Below are 20,349 nucleotides of genomic sequence, written 5' to 3'. Positions count from 1 at the left end.
ACAGTCATCTTCTGGCTTAACTTCCTCTACAACTATCAAGGACAGCCAAGATCCAATCAGTGAATGCACACGTGTCACCTAAAGTCCATGGCTTACATTCCATTTATGTAAATAGCTTCATATGCAGCGCATCACTTTGTGCAAAGCCTTAAATTCAAAATAAAAGTAGGGCAAAAATGTTGAAATATTCTTTTCACTACTGAGGGACAGACAATTTTTTTTGGTTTTTCTGAGACAGGGTCTCACTAGGTAGTTCAGGCTGGCCTTCCACTCGAGGCAATCCTCAGCCTCCCCATCACACGCCTGGCTTAATATATTCATCATACCCAGGAGGCCTATTCTGCTGTGACCATACAGAAACTGACAAGACAACACCATTACAGAAAAACACACAGATTCACAGGAATCAGAGTGAAGCCCGCAGAGCTACATCCAAACGGAAGCTGATTTAATCCAACACAGTCACTAAATGAGAGAAAGAGACCAGGACCCACGCTGACCAGTCCCTCTCAGTTACACTCCCGATGCTCTCGACCAGCTCTGCACCCTGGAGACAGCACAAGCTTCCTGGAGACAGCACCTGGTGAGTCTCTGGCCTCCCTCCAGCCCGCCCACTGGCAGGCACAGTGGGCGCATGGTGCTCTCCTGCTCTCCATGCCCAACGAGAAGCACCTCTCCCTGTGAGTCAGAGTGGCAGCCCCGACTAGGGAGGCACTGACTGGACGCTGTGCGGTGCAGTGTGGGTCCCCTTCCGCTCAGCACCGTCCCAGGTCGCCTCAGATCATAGCCCTGAGTCGAGGGCCACTCAGCACCAGCACTGCAGGGCGGGCCTGGCCTCGGGCTTCAGGGCCACTCCGTCCTCGGGGGGCTGGCTGAGCATGAGTGGCTTGTGGCTCTTGAGCTTGTGCGCCAAGGTCATGAAGATAGCCTCCACGTGGTCATTGTCATGGGGATTCTTGGCAGAGGTCTCAAACAAAGGCATGCTGTGTGTGTCGGCAAACTTCTGGGCCAGGTCCGTGGGCACCTGGACGGCGCTCCACAAGTCACACTTATTCCCCACGAGGATGCGCGGGATGTCGCTGGCCAGCAAGTGCTGCTTGCACTCCTCAATCCAGGCCGGCAGGCTGTGGAAGCTGGCCATGTTGGTCACATCATACACGAAGACCACGGCGTGCACGTTTCGGTAGTAGTGCTGCACCATGCTCTTCCGGAAGCGCTCCTGGCCCGCTGTGTCCCACAGTTGGATCTGTGGGGGAGAAAAAGGAGGCGTCAGCGCAGTGGCATGTAAGCGCAGCCGTCTCTGGGACTCCTCTGGTCGCCCAGTCCCCAAGCCTGCCTGGCCGCCTTGAGCCCAACCCGAGGAGGTGCGCAGGCGCGGAACCAGATGCACGCTTCCGTAGGCACAGCCCAACTTCCAGGAATAAAGCCACACCTCTAACAGTGATTTTACAATGTTAAAATACATCAGGTTTTAACAGACATGTGGAAATATTTAATGCCTATGAATTTGGTTATTATACCCCTAGTCTAATGTAAACATTCAGACCCAGCAGAGAGGGTCATCATTCTGGGTCCAGCCCAAACTGAATGTATGTGACAAAGACACATGCTTTGCCCACCTGTGACTCCCTAGAAAGGCGCAGGTCACTGTGCAAATGAATATAGCGGATGTGCTGAAAGACCAGAACTGGATCTAGGGACTCAGTGGGAACTGTAAGTCTGAACCAGTGACTCTCAGAACCGTGCTGGAAGTGGAGGGGACTGAGGGACTCCTCTACGTGGGATCTAAGACAGGAGTCTCACTGTGTAGTTCAGGCTGGCCTTGGATTCACTATGTAGTCCAGCCTGGCCTCCAACTCACTGTGATCCTCTTGCCTCAGCCTCATGAGTGGTGGGATTACAGGCATGCGCCACCACACCAGGTCAAATTGTATGTTTTTTGGTTGTTGTTTTTTGTTTCAAATTGTGTGTTTTAAAAGGGTGAATTTCATGGTATGTGACGTTATATCCTAATTTTCTTAAATGAAGGGGAAAAATACCTTCAAACTATCTTTAGCAATTAGAAAGATATTTTGGGCCAGGCATTACTCCTATTTTACACATTGTAAAGACAACATGACATGCACTTCCTTTGTAATAAGATTTCATGAATCTCTACTTCAGTTCCAATAAAAATGGCAAGCTGGCTACCTGCTAAATCCCAAGAGTAGACTCTTACTGTCCAGAAAAGCTTTTAGTAGTCTGATTATCCAAAATGAAAAATGATCTGACTTTAAATGGATTTAATACTTTTCTTGCTCAACCTAAAACGTTAAAGTTGTAACCCAAATGGTCTTTTCTTCTTTGACCGGCTGTCACACTTCCTTCTCCCTGGTCTTCCAGATATATTTTTATTCTTTTTACTTCTAAACAAAATACGTGCAAAACCATCTGGTGACAATATTAAGAGCTTCTATGAACAACCCAGCAAGTTGTAAATCAACACTGTAACTAATGTTAGCAACATTCCAAGACAACTCTGCTTTTGCTTTACAGAGCAGAAATGTGTGCATCTGGGGCACAGAACCAAGTGGCAAACTTTCAAATGGAAGCAAGGGAAACCATCTGGATGCTCTCTGAGACTTCACTGCCTGTGAGCGCTGCTGATTCAACCCCAGCACTGCAAGTAAGTAAATGTCAGCTTCCCAACAAGGAGGAGTTACCAAGTTCCTTGACTATTTGCTTTGTTTTTGAGGTGCTGGGGACCGAACTGATGGCTTTTGTATGCTCAGTGTAGAGCTACACTATCTAGCATGTCTATGCTTGTCTAGCATGCAAAACGCCATAGGTCACTATTTGAAAGGATTTTTCCTCAGGACTAGGGATTGAACCTAGGGCCTCATGGAGCTACATCCCAGCCCCTTTTATTTTGAGATAGGATCTCAACAAGTCACTAAATTGCTCAGACTGGGTGTCTTAGTTACTTTTCTCATTGCTGAGACAAAACACCTAACACCCAAAGTTAAAGGAGGAAAGATTTATTTGGCTCACAATTCGTAGAGATTTCAGTCCACAGTTGGCTGGCTCCAAGGCAGGGTGGTATGGGAGAGGAGAAACAGTTCATTATAGGCAGAAGACAGCAAAAGCAAGCAGAAAAGACCGAGGATTTAGCTCAGTGATTCCGGCGCCTGCCTCGCAAGTACAAGGTCCCGAGTTTGATCCCCGGTACCAAAAAAAAAGCAAGCAGAAGAGGACCACCACAGCTCTTTCTGTCCCTTACATCTTAACAGGGCTACTTAAGGCACGTAGCACTCACATCCTTACCTAGCACTGCATCAATCCCAGCATCACACACTCTAGATCCAGCTGCCTCTGAAAAAGCCCCACCTATGACTGGGTGAGGTTTTGGGGGACATCTAGACACAGCCAGAACACTGGGCTTGAACTGCCTATCCTCCTGCCTCAGCCCCCCAGAGGGCTGGGATTATACACGTGCACCACCACATCTGCTGAAAAGGAGAATACTTCCTTTAAACCTCTCCTGAGGACAAGCACTCCGGAGGTACTATTCATTTGGGGCTTGCCACACCCCAAGTTCACCCAGGCACCATGCTTACTCCTTCGCATGCCTTGTCTTATTTAATATATGTAGCCCCACGTAGTAATTACCAAACACCGCAGGAAACATGAGGAAATCAAGGTCTTGTGAGGTTGGAGAATTCACTTACAGTCACGAAACTCCTAAGTCATCAGGCCAGGATCTGAGCCTGGGTGGCCGACTCCTCCTGAACACTCTGCTTTCCCAGCCTCTGCACCCTCCCTGCTTTCAGTTCCTGGGAAGCCCTGGTTCCCGGCAGGGACGTAAGGGAGGCAGCATCAGCCCCATCACTACCCTACTTGAGAAAAAGGCAAGCAGGATCATGCTGGAACTTGCCAATGCTGAAACTTCTGGGCTTCTCTGGAATGTGAAACACTGACTTCCCATTGTGCCTACACTCTTCTTTTTTCTTGGTTTTTTGAGACAGGTGCTCACTATGTAATTCAGGCTGGCCTTGAACTTCCTGTGTAGCCCAGGCCGGCCTCAAACTTGCTTCCATCCTCCTACCTCAGCTTCCCGAGTGCTGGAATTACAGGCGTGCACCACCACGCCTGGCTTCATCTACCTAAACTATTGTGCATGGACTCAAACCAAGAAGCCTGAGCACTGACTAAAGATTCAGGGAAGTAAGTCACTCTAGCCCTGCTCACCACCTGAGATACACTCCTGGAAGGCCAGGTCAGTGAGGCGCGGTTCAAGAACAGTGCACTTCTGAACTCAGGCTGGAAGAACCCCAGGTGCTGACCCGGCTCCAGCGATCCTGCAGAGTGGGAAGGCTTGGGTCTGGGAAAACACATCTTGCTCACGCCACTGGGGATCTCGTGAAGCACCCACACGTGTTAAGAGAGAAAGTCTCACCAGGCCTAGTGGTGCACACCTGTAATCCCGGCTACCCAGGAGACTGCGCAGTTCAGGCCCAGCCTGGGGAACTTACTGAGACCATCAAACAACATAAGAAGGGAGCCAGTCATGGTGGTGCACTCATGTAAACCCAGCACTCGGGAGGCTAAGGCAGGAGGATCACTGTCTGGGCTACAGTGAGTTCAAGGCCAGCCTGGACTACACAGCAGGACCCTGTGTCAAAAAACCAGAAAGAAATAAGCAAAGAAAATCCCAAGGAGACAGTAGGCAACACCAGGCCTGCTTCATCCCTCCTCCCGGCCACCTCCCTCTCCCTGCCTCCTCTGCAGAAGCAGAATGGACACCCACCTCCTGGGGCCAGTACCTGCATGTCTGTTTGCTCATCTGACTGTGGAGAGAATGGGATAGCACTTTATGCTCCAGGATGCAGCAAGTCTGGAGAAGCCACTAGCTCTTAAAAAAAAAAAAAAAAGTTCTAATTTTCAACTTTCTTTTTTGAGACGGGGTCGCACCACATAGCCCAGGCTGGCCCCAAACTCATGGCAATCCTCCTGCCTCAGCCTCCCAAGTGGTGGGATTATAGGTGTGCACTCACACCCAGCCTTAAATTCTATTTTGTACTGCTGGTTACATGTGCAACTCAAAGACAGGGTGCAAAGAAACACCTGAATCTGGATTTCAAAGACAAGATTAATGAGAGAAGTTGGGCCGAGAAGCTGGGAGTGAAGCCTGAAAGGTGAGGCTGCCAGATGAAGAGGGCGACATCAGGACAGCCCACATGCAAATCCATGCAGTGTTCCTTTTCAGGAAATCTCATGCTTGCGACCCTGCAACCACTCCGCATGTAAAAATCCGGCTGGGGATCCAGGCCCGTGGTCAAGCACTTGCCCAGTCTGTGCGAAGCCTTGGGCTGGATCCCCAGCAATGAAAAGAAATAACAATACAATATAAGAACCATCCTGGACTCATCCCAGGGATGCAGGGACAGTTTAACATATGCAAATCAATCAATGTAATACACTATATCAATAGAGCCAGGGACAAAAGCCATATGATCATCTCAATAGATGCAGAAAAAGCGCTGGATAAAATCCAACACGCATTTATGATAAAAACCCTACAAAAAATCGGAATAGACGGTCTCTACCTCAATCTGATAAAAGCCATCTATGAAAAACCAACAAGGGCCTGGGATTTAGCTCAGTGGTTCCTCCACCTGCTGCGCATGCCCAAGGACCCGAGTTCGATCCCCGGTACCAAAAAAAAAAACACCAACAGCCAATGTCATACTAAATGGTCAAAAACTGAAATTCTTCACACTAAAATCAGGAACAAGGGGGCAACCCACTTTCTGGTCCTCCTTCTGTCTCTCTTAGGCAGAAGCTTTCTTTCTCTCAATAGATTTTTCCTACTCTTAACTTCCGTTGATCCTAGAATTCATTCTTCGATATTGGAGAACACAAACTCATGTTTCGGATATCTAGTAGGTTTGGGAGTTACATCTTTTCTCCCTATATCATTTTGGAGGTCTTCCACCAAGACTACTGGTCAGAGTTTGGAGACCAAAACTAGAAAAGTAACTGGGCTATGAGAACAGTCAATATTTTGGCCCTGGCCCCTCAAGGTCAACAAAGAATCCAGGACACAAGGGAACCTTTTCTACAAGATCCTACATCTTTGGATGAAGTCCAAGCTTCTTGCTGTGGCCAACGAGGTCTTGTGTGGCCAGCCCCCACTCAACACTTCAGCTGTTCCTCGTGGCTTCCTTCCTCGTTGATGCCCTGATGCCACACATGTGTGCAGCCCTCCTCCTGCCAGCTGCTTGGCCCTGGAACCCCTGCGGCCCACTCCTCTGCCTAGGAGCTCTGGACCCTTCATTTAACTCACTCCCTCGAACCTGTGGCAATCCTCCTGCCTCAGCTTCCTGAGTACTAGGACTACAGATGAGATCTCCATAACCTCTTGCTGTTGGGAGACTATCACCCATAATTCTGCAGAGAGAGAGAGAGAGGCAGAGAGAGAAGAGTCATTGGCTTAGATGTGATCATGTGACGTTTGGCATGATGTACTACTTTGCAAGACATTGTTCATTTATCAAGTTAAAATTTATTAGAAATGTTTGCTTGCCTTGTGGAAACCTTGCAGAAGTTACTACAATTCAAGGTTTTACTGTATTTAAAAAATTAATAAAGCTTAATTGTAATAATAAAAATGGAAGGGGTAGGGAGAAGGAAAAATGAAAGGAATAAAATTTGAAAAAGAGAGTTTGTGAAGATGAAGAGGAAAAGAGAAAAATGAGGTAAAATCAAACTAAAGAATAAAGAAAAGTTAATGGAATTAGGTAAAAGCAACAGAAAAAGTAAAGAAAGAAAATAATAAAACAGCAAAAGAAAGGAAAAAAGAAGAGAAAGCCTACAAAACAAAGAAAAAGAAACATCAGTGCAAAAAACTTCTTAAATGTATTTGGGTAAGTGTTCTCTTTCCAAAGGTCTGTAGTATTTGAATCCACCAGGTTTGAAGGAAGGATAGTGAGTCACAACTAGGGCCTATTTTGTTTCTACACCCATTCTTTTTTGGTTTTGTTTGTTTTTTATTTATATATTTATTGGTACATTTTAGGTGTACAATACATGGTCTCTCTATGTAAAAAAAAAAAAAAAATCAGGAACAAGACAAGGATGTCCACTGTCACCACTCCTGTTCAATATAGTTTTGGAAACATTAGCCACAGCAATTAGACAAGAGAAAGAAAAGGAATAAAGATAGGAAATGAAGAAGTCAGATTGTCATTATTTGCAGATGACATGATACTCTACATAGAAGACCCCAAGAACTCCACCAAAAGTCTTCTAGACTTAATAACCAAACTCAGTCAAGTAGCTGGATACAAGGTCAACACACAAAAATCAACAGCCTTCCTCTACACAAACATCAGACTCACTGAGAGAGAAACAGGGCAAACAATTCCTTTCACAATAGCATGCAAAAAACTGAAATACCTAGGAATCAACCTAACAAAAGAAATCAAAGACCTCTTCTCTGAAAACTATAGCACTTTGAAAAAAGATATTGAAGGAGATATCAGAAAATAGAAAGACATCCCTTGCTCCTGGGTAGGAAGGATCAACATAGTGAAAATGGCCATACTTCCAAAATTGCTATATAGATTCAGTGCAATCCCAATTGAAATCCCAGCAGCATACCTCACGGACCTTCAGAAAACAATCCAAAAATTCATTTGGAACAAGAAGAGACCTAGAATAACAAAAGCAATTCTAGGTAACAGAGACATGGCAGGGGGTATTACAACCCCCAACTTGAAACTATACTACAAAGCTAATGTGATAAAAACAGCATGGTACTGGCAAAGAAACAGACCTGAAGACCAGTGGAACAGATTAGAAGATGCAGAAACAACTCCAGACACACTCAGCCCCCTCATCTTTGACAAAGGAGCCAAACACCCTCACTGGAGGAAAGATAGTCTCTTTAATAAATGCCACTGGAGAAACTGGGTTTCACACTTGCCAAAGACTAAAACTAGATCTATATCTCTCACCATGCACTAAACTAAAATTGAAATGGATTAAGGATCTAAATATAAAAACAGAAATGCTGAACTGGCTGGAACAGAGGTTAGGTAGAACTCTTGAAGACACTGGGGTAGGAAAAGACTTTATGAACAAAACCTCAGTTGCCCGAGAACTAGCACAAGCAATCAACAAGTGGGATCTCTTTTTACTAAACAGCTTCTGCACAGCAAGAGAAACCACCAGCAGTGTGAAGAGACAACCCACAATGTGGGAAAAAATTTTCACCAGCTGTCCCTCAAAGGTCTACTATCTAGAATCTATAAGGAGCTTAAAAAGATCAGACCTCCCAAATTTAAAGACCCAATCCAAAAATGGGCATCTGAAATGAACAGACATTTCTCAGACAAAGAAGTAGAAATAGCAAACAAACATATGAAAAAATGTTCAACATCACTAATCATTGGAGAGATGCAAAATGAAAACAACACTGAGATTACACCTCACTCCAGAAAGAATGCCTGCTATTATGAAATCAATCAATAGCAAATGTTGGCAGGCCTGTGGGGAAAAAGGAACACTGCTCCACTGCTGGTGTGAGTGCAGACTGGTGCAACCACTGTGGAAATCAGTATGGAGATACCTCAAAGAACTAGGACTGGAAGTCCCATTTGACCCAGCTATTCCCCCTGCCTGGGATCTTCCCCAAAGAATTAAAAGAATCATGCCTCAGTGATATATATGCACCCATGTTCATAGCAGCACCATTTGTAATAGTTAAAACTTGGAAGCAGCCCAATTGCCCCATCAACTGGAGACTGGATAAAGAAAATATGTTTTTAAAAAAATAAAATGAAGTACTATTCAGCCATAAAAAATGAGAAATTAGAGACATTTATAGCTAAATGGATGCATATTGAGGCGATACTCTTAAGTGAAATAAACAGGACACACATGTGAGAAACTGAAAGTGTAAATAAAGACTAAACGGTATAATAGTTTATGTGAAATAGGAAGAAAAGGGGCAAAGGGGCGGGGGAAGTGGGAGGGGTAGGGGAAAGGAAAGAAGGGAATGGAATTAATATGAGAAAATGAAAAAATGGAAACAAAGTCTTTGTAAATGGGGAGGAACGGAGGGGGTGAAGGGAGGGCAGAGGAAGGGGGAAAAAATAAGAACCAAGAGAGACTATGTAAAGGTGCAAATTTCCAATGATGAATGTCATTATATTGTACACCTAAAATGTACCAATAAAAGGATATAAACAAAAGTTTTTTTAAAGACTCTAAAAAGAAGAACCATCCTTAGGTTGCAGGCCGTGTAGAACAGGCAGCAGACCACTGGGCCCCCAAGCAATTAGCCAACACTCGCCCTGATTATCTTCCTTTAGTTAATATTGAGCCAGCCGGGTGGCGCACACCTATGATCCCGGCATTCAGAAGGCTGAGACAGGAGGATCACCTAGTTCAAGGCCAGCCTGGGCTACACAGTGAGCTCAAAACCAGCCTGGAATATATAGCGGGACCTTGTCTCAAAAATACATATGGGGGCCGGGGATTTAGCTCAGTGGTTTCGCCACCTGCCTCGCAAGTGCAAGGTCCCAAGTTCGATCCTTGGTACCAAAAAAGAAAAAAAGAAAAAAAGGAAATAAGAAAAATCAGTTTTATAACTACTCAATTTCAAAAGTCCTGCAAATAAGATATTCTTCTTTCAATTATATATGTACAGTACTTAGAAGCAGACTAGCAAACAGAAATTTTTTACAGTTCATGAAACTACCCCCCCCCAACACACAGGGGATCGAACTCTGGACCTTGAGCTTGCGAGGCAGGTGGCGTCCTGAAACACTTAAACAAATCCTGAAAGGGCTATTAAGTCATGATCTCTGAAAAATGTCTAGTTCACAAATAAAAAATATTTAACACTATCTCATTTTTATCAATGTCCAGAATGTCATTAATAAAGTAATAGGATTTTCAGTTTTAATACAAAAAAACCGTAAGAAATGTCATTCAGATCAGACTCACAGTTTTCCAAACAAGATAATGTGAACATGACAAGAACATGTCAGCTGCACTTAAGATGCGTAACAGGTTAGGGAAGGCGGTGGTAACATACAGAAAACAGGGCATGGTGGCACATGCCTGTAATCCCAGCATTCAGGAGGCTGAGGCAGGAGGATTGCCACCAGTTGGAAGCCAGCCAGGGCTACATAGTGAGTTCAAGGCCAGCCTGAACTACATAGTGAGACTCTGTCTCAAAGGAAAATCCAACATAGTTGGTACTTATCTCCTCCCTCCCTCCCTCCCTTCCTTCCTATTTGAGGCAGGGTCTCACTATGTAGTTCAGGCTGGCCTTTGATTCACTATTGTAGCCCTAGCTGGCCCTTGCCTCTGCCCCTTGCCTCAGCCTCCCCAGTGCTGGGACTGCAGACGTGCACCACCACACCTGGCTGGCTGTATTTTTTTTTTCTACTACAGAAGTCTCAAGCACTTGCTTCGGCAGCACATATACTACAGAAGTCTCAAAAAATTTCTGCAGCCTTTCCAATCGCAAAATCTCGAGTCTTAAAGTTGTTTTCAGTTGTTACTTGTTGGTTTAGTGTGTTGAAATAAACTGCATCATAGTCACAAACAAAAAAATCAAGTCTTACTTAACAGCTGGAGGCACAACAGAGGGCAACAAGAGCCTCAGAGGAGGAAAAAGCATCTCAGTGTCCAGGTCCCGATGGATGTGACACACTAAAGATCATGAGGAAGCACCCAGATAAAAATGTTTTCTACTCGCTCTTCCCACCTGGAAGGATCAGCTCAGAGCTCAGATCACCACACTGCGTTCTGCCAGCACCCGTGCCCAGTAGTTAAGTGCCTCTATGCATGGGACATGCTCTATTAGTTTTCAGCTTAGTATCTTGTAACATCTGTGCCTCATTCATCTAGGATCAATTTCCCACTCTGACTTTTCTGGGAATTTCTCTCCCCTTCAGCTTCTACTCATGCCCTCCCCACCTCTTCCTTCTTTGGGGGTAGAGCTCCAAAACTAGCGGTGATAAAGGACAGTAAATGTCAAAGCCACCAGGAAAGGCAAGGAGTCCTGTAAGGGTACCAACTGTGAATCTGTGTGCCTCGCACATCTCATCTGACCCTCACACCGGACTCACCAGGTATCAGGCTCCAAGTTTTCAGAAAACAGGCTCAGGTTAGGGAAGCTGCCTAAGGCCAGGGTGGCAAGCTATGCTGGTGTGCCCGAGACCGAGGGGCTTCTAGGGATTTTCAGTTTTTAAACCTGGACAGTCTTAGGCAAAGGTGATCACTGCACTGAAGACACACAGTCCATCCAGCGTGCTCCCTTTTGTTGCCAGAAAGGATCTGAGACTGAGCGATTTATAAAGAATGGAAGCCTACGGGGCTCAAGGCTGGGAGGCTGGGAAGTACAAGAGCATCTGATGGGGCCCTTTGGCCACAGTAACATGGAGGGCATCCTGGGTGACTGAGCAAGCTGGCTTTAGAAACAAAGCCACGTGGTGACAGCCTGTTAATCTATGAAGGGATTAACTCATTAACTGCTTAATGGATTAACCCATCAGTACCATAAATGGATTAACCCTCAACACTTTCCCAAAATCCCACCTCATTAACATATGGATTTGGGGATTAAATTTCCAAATTTGGTTTACAGGCTCGAACCATGGCACTTCCCTCACCCTTTCAAAAGTTCACATTTGTTGGGAGTGGTAGTATATGCATATAATCCCAGCACTCAGGAGGCTGAGGCAGGATTGAGTTCCAGGCCAGCCTGAGCTACACAATGAGACCCTGACTCAAGCCCTCCCCCCAAAATAATTTATATTTGAACTTCAAACCCCAAAAACCTTCTTCCAGGGGCCAGGGATTTAGCTCAGTGGTTCTGCCACCTGCCTTGCAAGCGCAAGGTCCCAAGTTCCATCCCCGGTACCAAAAAAAAAAAAAAAACCTTCTTCCAGAATTTCTCCCTCTCCCAAGCTGGGCCCTCATACTTCAGAAGCCTCATTATTTATTATACTTCATATTCTTCTGGGCCTAACCTAATTTCGGTGAAAACTGTTCAGCTCTCCTTATTCTACAAAGTACAGTATACTAATCTTTCTTAACTCCCTAACACAGTGCACCCAAAGGACCAATACTGGCAGCTGTAAAATTAAAAGGCAAGAAGAGCCTAGAGAAGGCTTGATTCCTTTTAACTCTCTTTTCACACAACAGAGAACTGAAAAAGAAATTGTTCTTGCCTCAGGATATAAAGTTAGGATGACCAAAGCCTGTTCCCACCCAGCCCCACCCTCAAGTCGACTGATAGAAAGATGAACATTGAAGCAAAAAGTAAATCCGGCAAGGACTGCAGGGCTGCTCTAGGCTCCGAGTTCTAAGGGGTGGTTATTAGTGGTGTTTAGTAAGGCTGACTGCAACCGTGTCTAAGGTTAGGGATCCTTTCTCAGGGACCCCATTCACCCCCAAGAGCTCCAGCGTTGGCGCCCTCAGGCCTTCTACCTCCTCTACTGTTACTGAGACTCGTGGGGGGGAGCACCTACAATGACTAGAAAGGAAGAACTGGATTTCATCAGGGCCTGAAAAAGCATCAGGAGACACGGTTTTGGCAGTCCAAGCCGGAACTACCACACACATATAGAACGTTTCTGTGGGAAAATAAATCAATGTCATACACAAAGTACTGCAGGCAAAAGTGTATTCAAGAACCTAAGTACTTCTTCAAAGGCAACAGGCGCCCCGATACTTAGCACAGTGCTCAAAAGTCTTTACTAAATGACATATACTAAATGAATTTTCTATTTTTGAGAAAGCCCACGTTTTCCTTCCCTGAGACATAGCCCATAAGGCTGTGAACACCCCCCGCGGTCCGGACACTCCAGGTGTGATCGCCACCATCCTGGAATCTTCCAAGTCTGAATCTGCATTGCTGAAAATCCAAGGCAAATCTTACGCACATTAAAGTTGGGAAACGCTGCCTCAGAAGTCCGCTGCACCAAAGCCTTCCCACCTCCGCCTCGGCGTGACCGACCCGGAGCGCTCGCCCTTCGGCGCCCCTCGCTCACCTTGATGCGCTCCCCGTCGATGTCCACCGCTCGTTCTCGGAAATCCACCCCGATGGTGGCCTCGGTGCGGTCGGGGAAGCGCCCGGCGCAGAAGCGGTAGGTCAGGCAGGTCTTGCCCACATTGGAGTCGCCGATCACTATGATCTTGAAGATGCGGGAGCGGGCCGGAGGCAGGCACCCCGAAGCCCCTGACACCACGCAGCTGCTGGAGAAGCTGGCCTCCAGAGAGGACTCGATCTCCGAAGCCATTCTCCCCACCCGCCCCTCACCGGGACGCAGAAGATCGGACACAGGGAAGCCGGCGGGTTACGACACCGCGCCAGTGGACCCAGCCTCGCTGCGCCACCGACGTCCCGGGAGCCGCCGGCCTGGCCGCGCGCGTGCGCACCTCCGCCCCCGCCGCGCGCGCGTGCGCACTTCCCGCACCGGCCTTCTCCCAGCGCTCCAGGCGCCTCCGGCTGTGGCTGCTACAAGGATCGCCCGGCCCCGCCAAATCCAGGACCCCCGCCCTCTTGAGGAAGCCGTGCAAGTCCTCCGGGGAGGCGAGGGCGGGGCGGGGGGGGCGACAGCTGCGAGGAAGGAGGGGCCGCCCGATCTCTCGCGAGAGGCACGAGAAGCCACCGTGGCTCGTTGCGGAGCGTCTGGCTGGGCGTCCCCAGGGCCGAGGGAGGCGTCCCGGGACCTTGGTGCCCAGGGCTCCCGCAGCTGATATCCCCGATCCGGAAAGCAGATCAGAGGACCCGAGAATCGCTGGGCTGGAGGCATTGAACCTGGCCTTTCTGATGCAAATGAAGCTCATTATACCCTAAGTTGTATCTTAGCGCCAGGGTGACAGTGATACGGTGGTTAAATGTTACCGGGTGCACTCCAGTTGTCTTCGTCTGCCTAAAGGGAAATAGTAATAGAGGAGACCAGGCAGCCTTAAAGAATCTCTTGAGGAGGCGGGGGATTTAGCTCAGTGGCGCCGCCGCCTGCCTCTCAAGTGCAAGGTCCCGAGTTCGATCCCCCGGTACCAAAAATAAATAATAATCCCTTGAGAAAGAATGGAAAGGAAAAATTATGAGAAAAGAAAAAAAAAATGGAAACGACGTCTCTGTAAATAGGGAAGGGTGGAGGGGTGAAGGGCGCACAGGTAATGGGGAAAAAATAAGAACCAAGATATATTATGTACAGGTACAAGCACCCAATGATAAATGTAAACGTATTGTATACCTAAAACGTACCAATAAAAGAATTTCAGCAAAAAAAAAAAAAAAATCCCTTGAATACTTCAGAGGAAACCTACCTTACAGTAAATCATACAGGTCTCATGTGCAAACATACTGAAAGTGTTGCCTTGTTTTATTTTGTCAGAAAGTATTACCCGTTTTTCCTCGTGTGCAGACAAAAAGAGAAAAAGAGATGAAAGTAGAAGGGCCAGGCGGGGTGGCAAACGTGTGTAATCCCAGCACTTGGGAGGCGGAGGCAGAAAGATAGGCGTGAGTTCGAAGCCAGCGTAGACTACATAGTTAAAGGCCAGTCTGAACTACATAGGGAGACCCGGCCTCAAAAAAAAGGTAGAAGAGAGGATCAGAGTAAATGAAAGAGGGCGGGGGTGTAGCTCAGTGCAAAGGCCCTGGGTTCAGTCCCCAGTATCAGGGAAAACAAACGTTAACACTGAATAATTAGAGAATATCAAAGGACGGTGAAAAAAGCATCACAATTCTTGTGTCCCAAGACTTCACTCTTGCATTCTGGCTTTTTCAGCTTAGCTCTTGCTAAAAGGCATCATTATAAAACCGTTATTACAATGTTTTCCCAATCCTATATATTCTTCACATTCTCACTTTAAAATCCCATCTCTGTGAAGCTTTTGTTCATTATATCGGGTTAGGATGTTCTTGGCTTTATTATTTTTTATTATTTTATGTATTTATTTATTTGGTACAGGGGATTGAACTTGGAACCTTGTGCTTGCGAGGCATGCCGCAGAACCACTGAGCTAAATCCTCGGCCCTCTTGGCTTTATTCTAACTTAAATACACTTCCAGGATTTTGCACACTTGGCCTTTGAACAAACACTATTTGCTGTTTAAGTTTCATGATTATGTGCTGTGTCCTGACAACTTGATTGTCAGCTCTTGACTACTGACTGGAAGTTCTGAACTGGATGAATAAACTGAGAAATTGCATGTGGAAGGATGAGTTTCAATCTTTTACCAGTTAAACACAGTTCAGCACAACTTACACTAAAAAGAAACTCTTCATTGACACTTGACATTGTTCTTTGGAGTTCTGTATGTTCAGTTTGCAGTTTAAGACAGTGTCCATTTGACTGGAGTATATGCTACTCTTCTCGAACCTTCAGGATTGGTACTTGTGGGAGTCAGCTATGGTGCAGGGTGGATGGGTTATGCAGCCCTACTTTCTGAGAGTTTGTTTTGTCCTTGGAGTCTTTCACTACCACTTGACCCTTTCTTGTCTTAATATTTTGCTACACAGCTAAGGAGAACTAAATTTGGAGCCTTTATCAGTACAGCTGTTACCAGGTGGTGGTTCTGGGTGAGGGGTTCTTTCTGGATCCTAGGTGTCCCAAACAAAGAATGGACAAGACACACAAAGGCAGCGAGAGTATACATTTTCTGAAGGCAGAAAAGAATTACACTACAGGACTAGAGCAGGCCAGTCAAAAGGCTCACAGCAACCCAGAGGATAAAGGGAAAGGGGTCTTTACTGTTTGAACACCTGGATTGGCCTCTACCATATGGAAATACAGCATTGGGACAATTGTCCTGTCAAAAGCCCGCTTGCTGTCTTGCCAGATGTAAATGAAGGATCAGAAAGCTTTTTCATTGGTTGTGCCCATATGCAAATAAAGGACTGGGAATAGGATCTTCTGATTGATCTTACAAACAACACCAGATTCAAATGGATTGAGAATGTTGTGTCTTACTGGTTCTGTGTGAGGTACTCAGGAGCCCTAACCCTGGAATCATTTTGGGTTCAGTTGTACACGTCTTCTCTTTTTAGGAAACAGCTCACTCAACCTGGTAGCTGTCGGTTTTTATGATCATGGACCCATCCTACCGAGTTAGTTGTGTGGTTTGCCCCAGCCCTAAGCTACCTCACAACTAGGGCATTATAAGTGTTGTTAGGTAAGATGATGCTATAAAAGTGCTTTCCTAATACAAGAAAAACACTGAATATTAAAAAGATATAAGGAAGATTCCAAAATCAGGATAGCCAGTTCTTCAATATCCATTTAGAATCTATTCGTTTCATGTCAGTGGGACTGTTAATTTGTCACCAAGCAAGACTATTTAAAACTATTTGTGGCCTATATGTGTTAATCCTGGTTAAAGATGAAGCTTCATAATACTATTTTTATTCAATACATTAACCAGCTATAAAACACAGACCTTTATTAATAGCAGGCAAAGAATTTCAAGACAGACTATAAAGTCATGTAATTTGAAAAGCAGTGTTTCCTTATGAAAGACCTCTCAAGTTGCTTGTAAAGCTAATCTAATTAAAAAGATGTACAAATGTTCTTGATAAAAATAGATATAAGGATAAACACATCAAAATAGGACTACTTGGTCTCACTGTTTCTAGAGAAGCCACCTCCCTATGGCAGGGGCCATTTTTTAACTGGTCTTACTCAGGAATAGCTCTTAAATAACTTCGCTCTTCAAAGTTAGGCCTGAACAAAGAAGGCAAAGGACAATTCTTTTGCTTACCTGAAGTTTCTCGATATTGGCCCAGTTGGCTCCACTGCCCGCCCTGACGTAGGACTGGGGTTGAACCCAGGACCTTCACAGTGAATAATATCCCCAAGCCTTTTTAAATTTTGAGACAAGGTCACTCTAGGTTGCCCAGGTTGGGCTGGAACTTGTGTTCTTCCTGCCTCAGCTTCCCAGAGGGCTGGGATTACAGCACTGTGGGATATTTATCTGCACCCTTGGTTTCTACACTTGGTAAAAGCCAGTGAGTGCCACCCGGCTCCCAGCTGTAACAACCCAAACTGTCTCCAAACAGTGCCACATGCTCCCAGGGCACAAAATACTCCCCATCCATGAGCCACTGGCCTACATAAGACCTCATCCTATAATTCTGATTTCCTGTTCACACGTGCTAGTAAGAATTACCTCTCTCTTAAAGACAAAATTTTAATTATGCCAAAGAAGCATGGCACTGGTCAGGTCGGTCGCCTTCACCAGATTACCATATCACTATGTTTAATAATCTTAAATATCATAGAGTGGCTTTTTCTCTTTTTGTGATACAGAAAATTGAACCCAGAGACATTCTAACACTGAGCTACATACCCAGCTTTTTTGATTTTTGATTCTAAGACAAAGTCTCACTGGAGGTCCTGAGTCACGCGGAAGACGCCGAATCACCCCACTGCACACAGGCAGGTCTGCCCACACCCTGCCGAGGTCCCCAGTCTCGTGGAACACACGCCGAATCAGCCCGCTGCAGACAGGCAGGTCTGTGCACGCCCTACCGAGGTCCTGAGTCACGCGGAAGACACCGAATCAGCCCGCTGCAGACAGGCAGCCACCTGATTCCACATTACCAAGGCGCAGAGGACAACAGACCACCAGACCAAGGTACTGAGTCCCACTGTTCCCGGCCCGGAGGTAGGGGCTTCTGAGCCGTCGTCCCACTGCTCCTGGTTCAGAGGAAGGGGCTTCCCGGTCACCATCCCTCCCGCTGCTCCCAGCCCAGAGGAAAGGGCTTTGGGGCCACCTTCTGTCCCGTTGCTCCTGGCCCAGAGGAAGGGGCTTCCGGGCCACCATCCCTCCCACTGCTCCTGGCCCAGAGGGAGGGCCTTCTGAGCCACCATCCCGCTGCTACTGGTCCAGAGGAAGGGGTTTCCCGGCCACCATCCCTCCAGCTGCTCCCAGCACACAGGAAAGGGCTTTTGGGTCACCATCCCTACCGCTGCTCCCGGCCCCTGTCCCACCTCACCCAGCTCAGAGGAGGTAATCCGTGCAGGCGCTAACAGGCCCCCGCCCCAGTCGGAATGAGAAAACACATAAATAAGTCTCAAAACCAGACTTCCAGATCACCTACAGCAACCCCAAAGGGAAATGAGATGGAACCCTCTGATACTCAACCACCTGGACCCACTGAACTGGCAACAAAAGGGGATCTGGAAAAAATGAAATCAGAAATAATTTCTCAGATAACAGGAGAAATTGTGCCCTTAGTGCAAGACATGATTAATAAATCTAGAGAGGAGCTGAGGAACATGATGGAATCCCAACATAAGAAACAAATGGAATCCATAAAACAGATGCACATAGATTTCCAGGACATGAAAAACTCCATTGAAAGTCTACACAGCAGAATGAGCCAGTGTGAGGACAGAATTTCAGATATAGAAGATAAGATTGCAATTAGTGACCAGGAAAAGAAAAATTGCTTCAAAATTATAAGGGAACATGAGAAATCAATCCAGCAGCTGCTAGATGATGCAAAAAAGAATAACATAAGACTGATTGGGCTCAATGAAGAAACAGGAGAGAGTGCAGATGACATAAAAAAATCTCTTCACAGAAATAATGGCAGAAAACTTCCCAAGCAGGGGAAAAGAGCTTGACATACAGATAAGTGAAGCATATAGGACTCCAAATAGCCTTGATCAAAAAAAATCTACACATAGGCATGTAATTGTTAAGATTCCAGAAACACAACAGAAGAACAAAGTTCTCCAAGCAGTCAGAGAAAAGAAACAAATCACATACAAAGGAAAGCCCATCAGAAGCACAGCAGACTTCTCAACACAAACCATCAAGGCAAGAAGAGCTTGGAGTGACATATTCCAAGCCCTAAAAGAAAACAGCCTCCAACCCAGATTGATGTACCCTGCAAAACTGTCTTTCAAAATGGATGGAGAAATAAGATACTTTCATGACAAAGAGCACCTGAGGAACTTCGTGAATACCAAACCAGCACTCCACAGATTTTACACAATGCCCTAAGAAGAGACATTGAGGATCACAACCCCAGGAAGCAAAGCAGAATGAACCCATCTGGCATGACAAGAAATTAAATGTAAAGGGGGAGAACCCAACAAAAAGAAAAAGTCATGGCAATGACAAGTCAATATGTTTCAGTTATAACCATCAACGTTAATGGTCTCAATTCACCAATCAAAAGAAATAGACTAGCAGAATGGGTCAAGAAGCAAAATCCAACAATATGCTTCATACAAGAAACACAATTCAAAAGGAAACTCATAGACTGAAAGTTAAAGGGTGGAAAACAATACTGCATGCGACAGGAACCCGAAAAAAATCAGGAGTAGCTATCCTCTTGGCAGATCAACTAGATTTTAAACCAACACTGATTAAGAGAGATGAAGAAGGACACTACATCCTTGTAAAGCGAAGAATCCAAGAGGAAGAGATGACGATCATAAATATCTATGCACCAAACACTAGTGCACCCAACTATATATAACAAATATGGACATGAAAAGCCATATATGCACTAATACAATTGTAGTGGGGGACCTCAACACCCCACTGTCACAAATAGATAGATCAACTAGGCAAAAAATAAGTAATGAAATACTAGAACTCAATCGAACTCTTGAACAAATGAACTTAACAGATGTTTACAGAGTCTTCCACCCCACAAAATCAGAATACACATTATTCTCAGCTGCACATGGGTCATTCTCCAAAATAGACCACATACTCACACATAGAACATGTTTAAGTAAGTGCAAAGGAATTGAAGTTATCCCCTGTATATTATCGGGCCATAGTGCGATGAAATTGGAGATCCATAGCAAAAGAAACTCCAAAAATTTCATCAACACGTGGAAATTGAACAACACACTTCTGAATAACCAATGGGTCACAGAGGAAATTAAAGAAGAAATCAGACAGTTCCTTCAATTAAATGACAATGACAATACAACATATCAGAATCTATGGGACACAATGAAAGCAGTCTTACGAGGGAAATTCATAGCAGTGAATACGCATATTAGGAAAACAGAACGAGCCCAATTAAACAACCTGGTGCTGAACCTCAAGCTTCTAGAAAAAGAGCAGGACAACCCCAAAGCTCAGACAAGGGAAGAAATTTTAAAGATCGGAGGAGAAATCAATGCAATGGAGACTAAGAGAACGATACAAAAAATCAATGAAGCCAAGAGTTGGTTCTTTGAAAGAATCAACAAAATTGATAAACCTTTAGCCAACCTTGTCAGAAAAAGGAAAGAAAAGGCCCAAATCCATGCAATTAGGAATGAAAAGGGTGAAACTACAACAGACCCAGCAGAAATCCAGAGGAT

General features: G+C 45.5%; 1 protein-coding gene across 1 annotated transcript; it reads right to left on the bottom strand.

Moving 5' to 3' along the window:
• Positions 1 to 427: 427 nt before the first annotated feature.
• Rab33b (RAB33B, member RAS oncogene family) lies at positions 428 to 13,436 on the bottom strand. The gene is made up of 2 exons (XM_004854990.3): positions 13,053 to 13,436; positions 428 to 1,246 (listed from the first exon to the last, which is right to left on the bottom strand). Exons 1-2 carry the CDS (start codon positions 13,299 to 13,301, stop codon positions 806 to 808), a joined length of 690 nt encoding a protein of 229 aa, XP_004855047.1. The 5' UTR covers positions 13,302 to 13,436; the 3' UTR covers positions 428 to 805.
• Positions 13,437 to 20,349: the final 6,913 nt, after the last annotated feature.

The sequence above is a fragment of the Heterocephalus glaber genome, unplaced genomic scaffold (assembly GCF_053883595.1).
Source record: "Heterocephalus glaber isolate CG9 unplaced genomic scaffold, H.glaber_assembly_v1.0 deba00001586, whole genome shotgun sequence".
In the NCBI taxonomy this organism is placed as follows: domain Eukaryota; kingdom Metazoa; phylum Chordata; class Mammalia; order Rodentia; family Bathyergidae; genus Heterocephalus; species Heterocephalus glaber.
This window is presented reverse-complemented; position numbering and strand designations above follow the sequence as displayed.

What these genes read in the sequence shown, in the direction of transcription:
- Rab33b (XM_004854990.3), bottom strand. Translation starts at nt 13,301, where the DNA reads ATGGCTTCGGAGATCGAGTCCTCTCTGGAGGCCAGCTTCTCCAGCAGC. An exon ending in TCGACGGGGAGCGCATCAAG is followed by an intron (nt 1,247 to 13,052) that starts GTGAGCGAGGGG and finishes TCTCCCCCACAG; the next exon opens with ATCCAACTGTGGGACACAGC.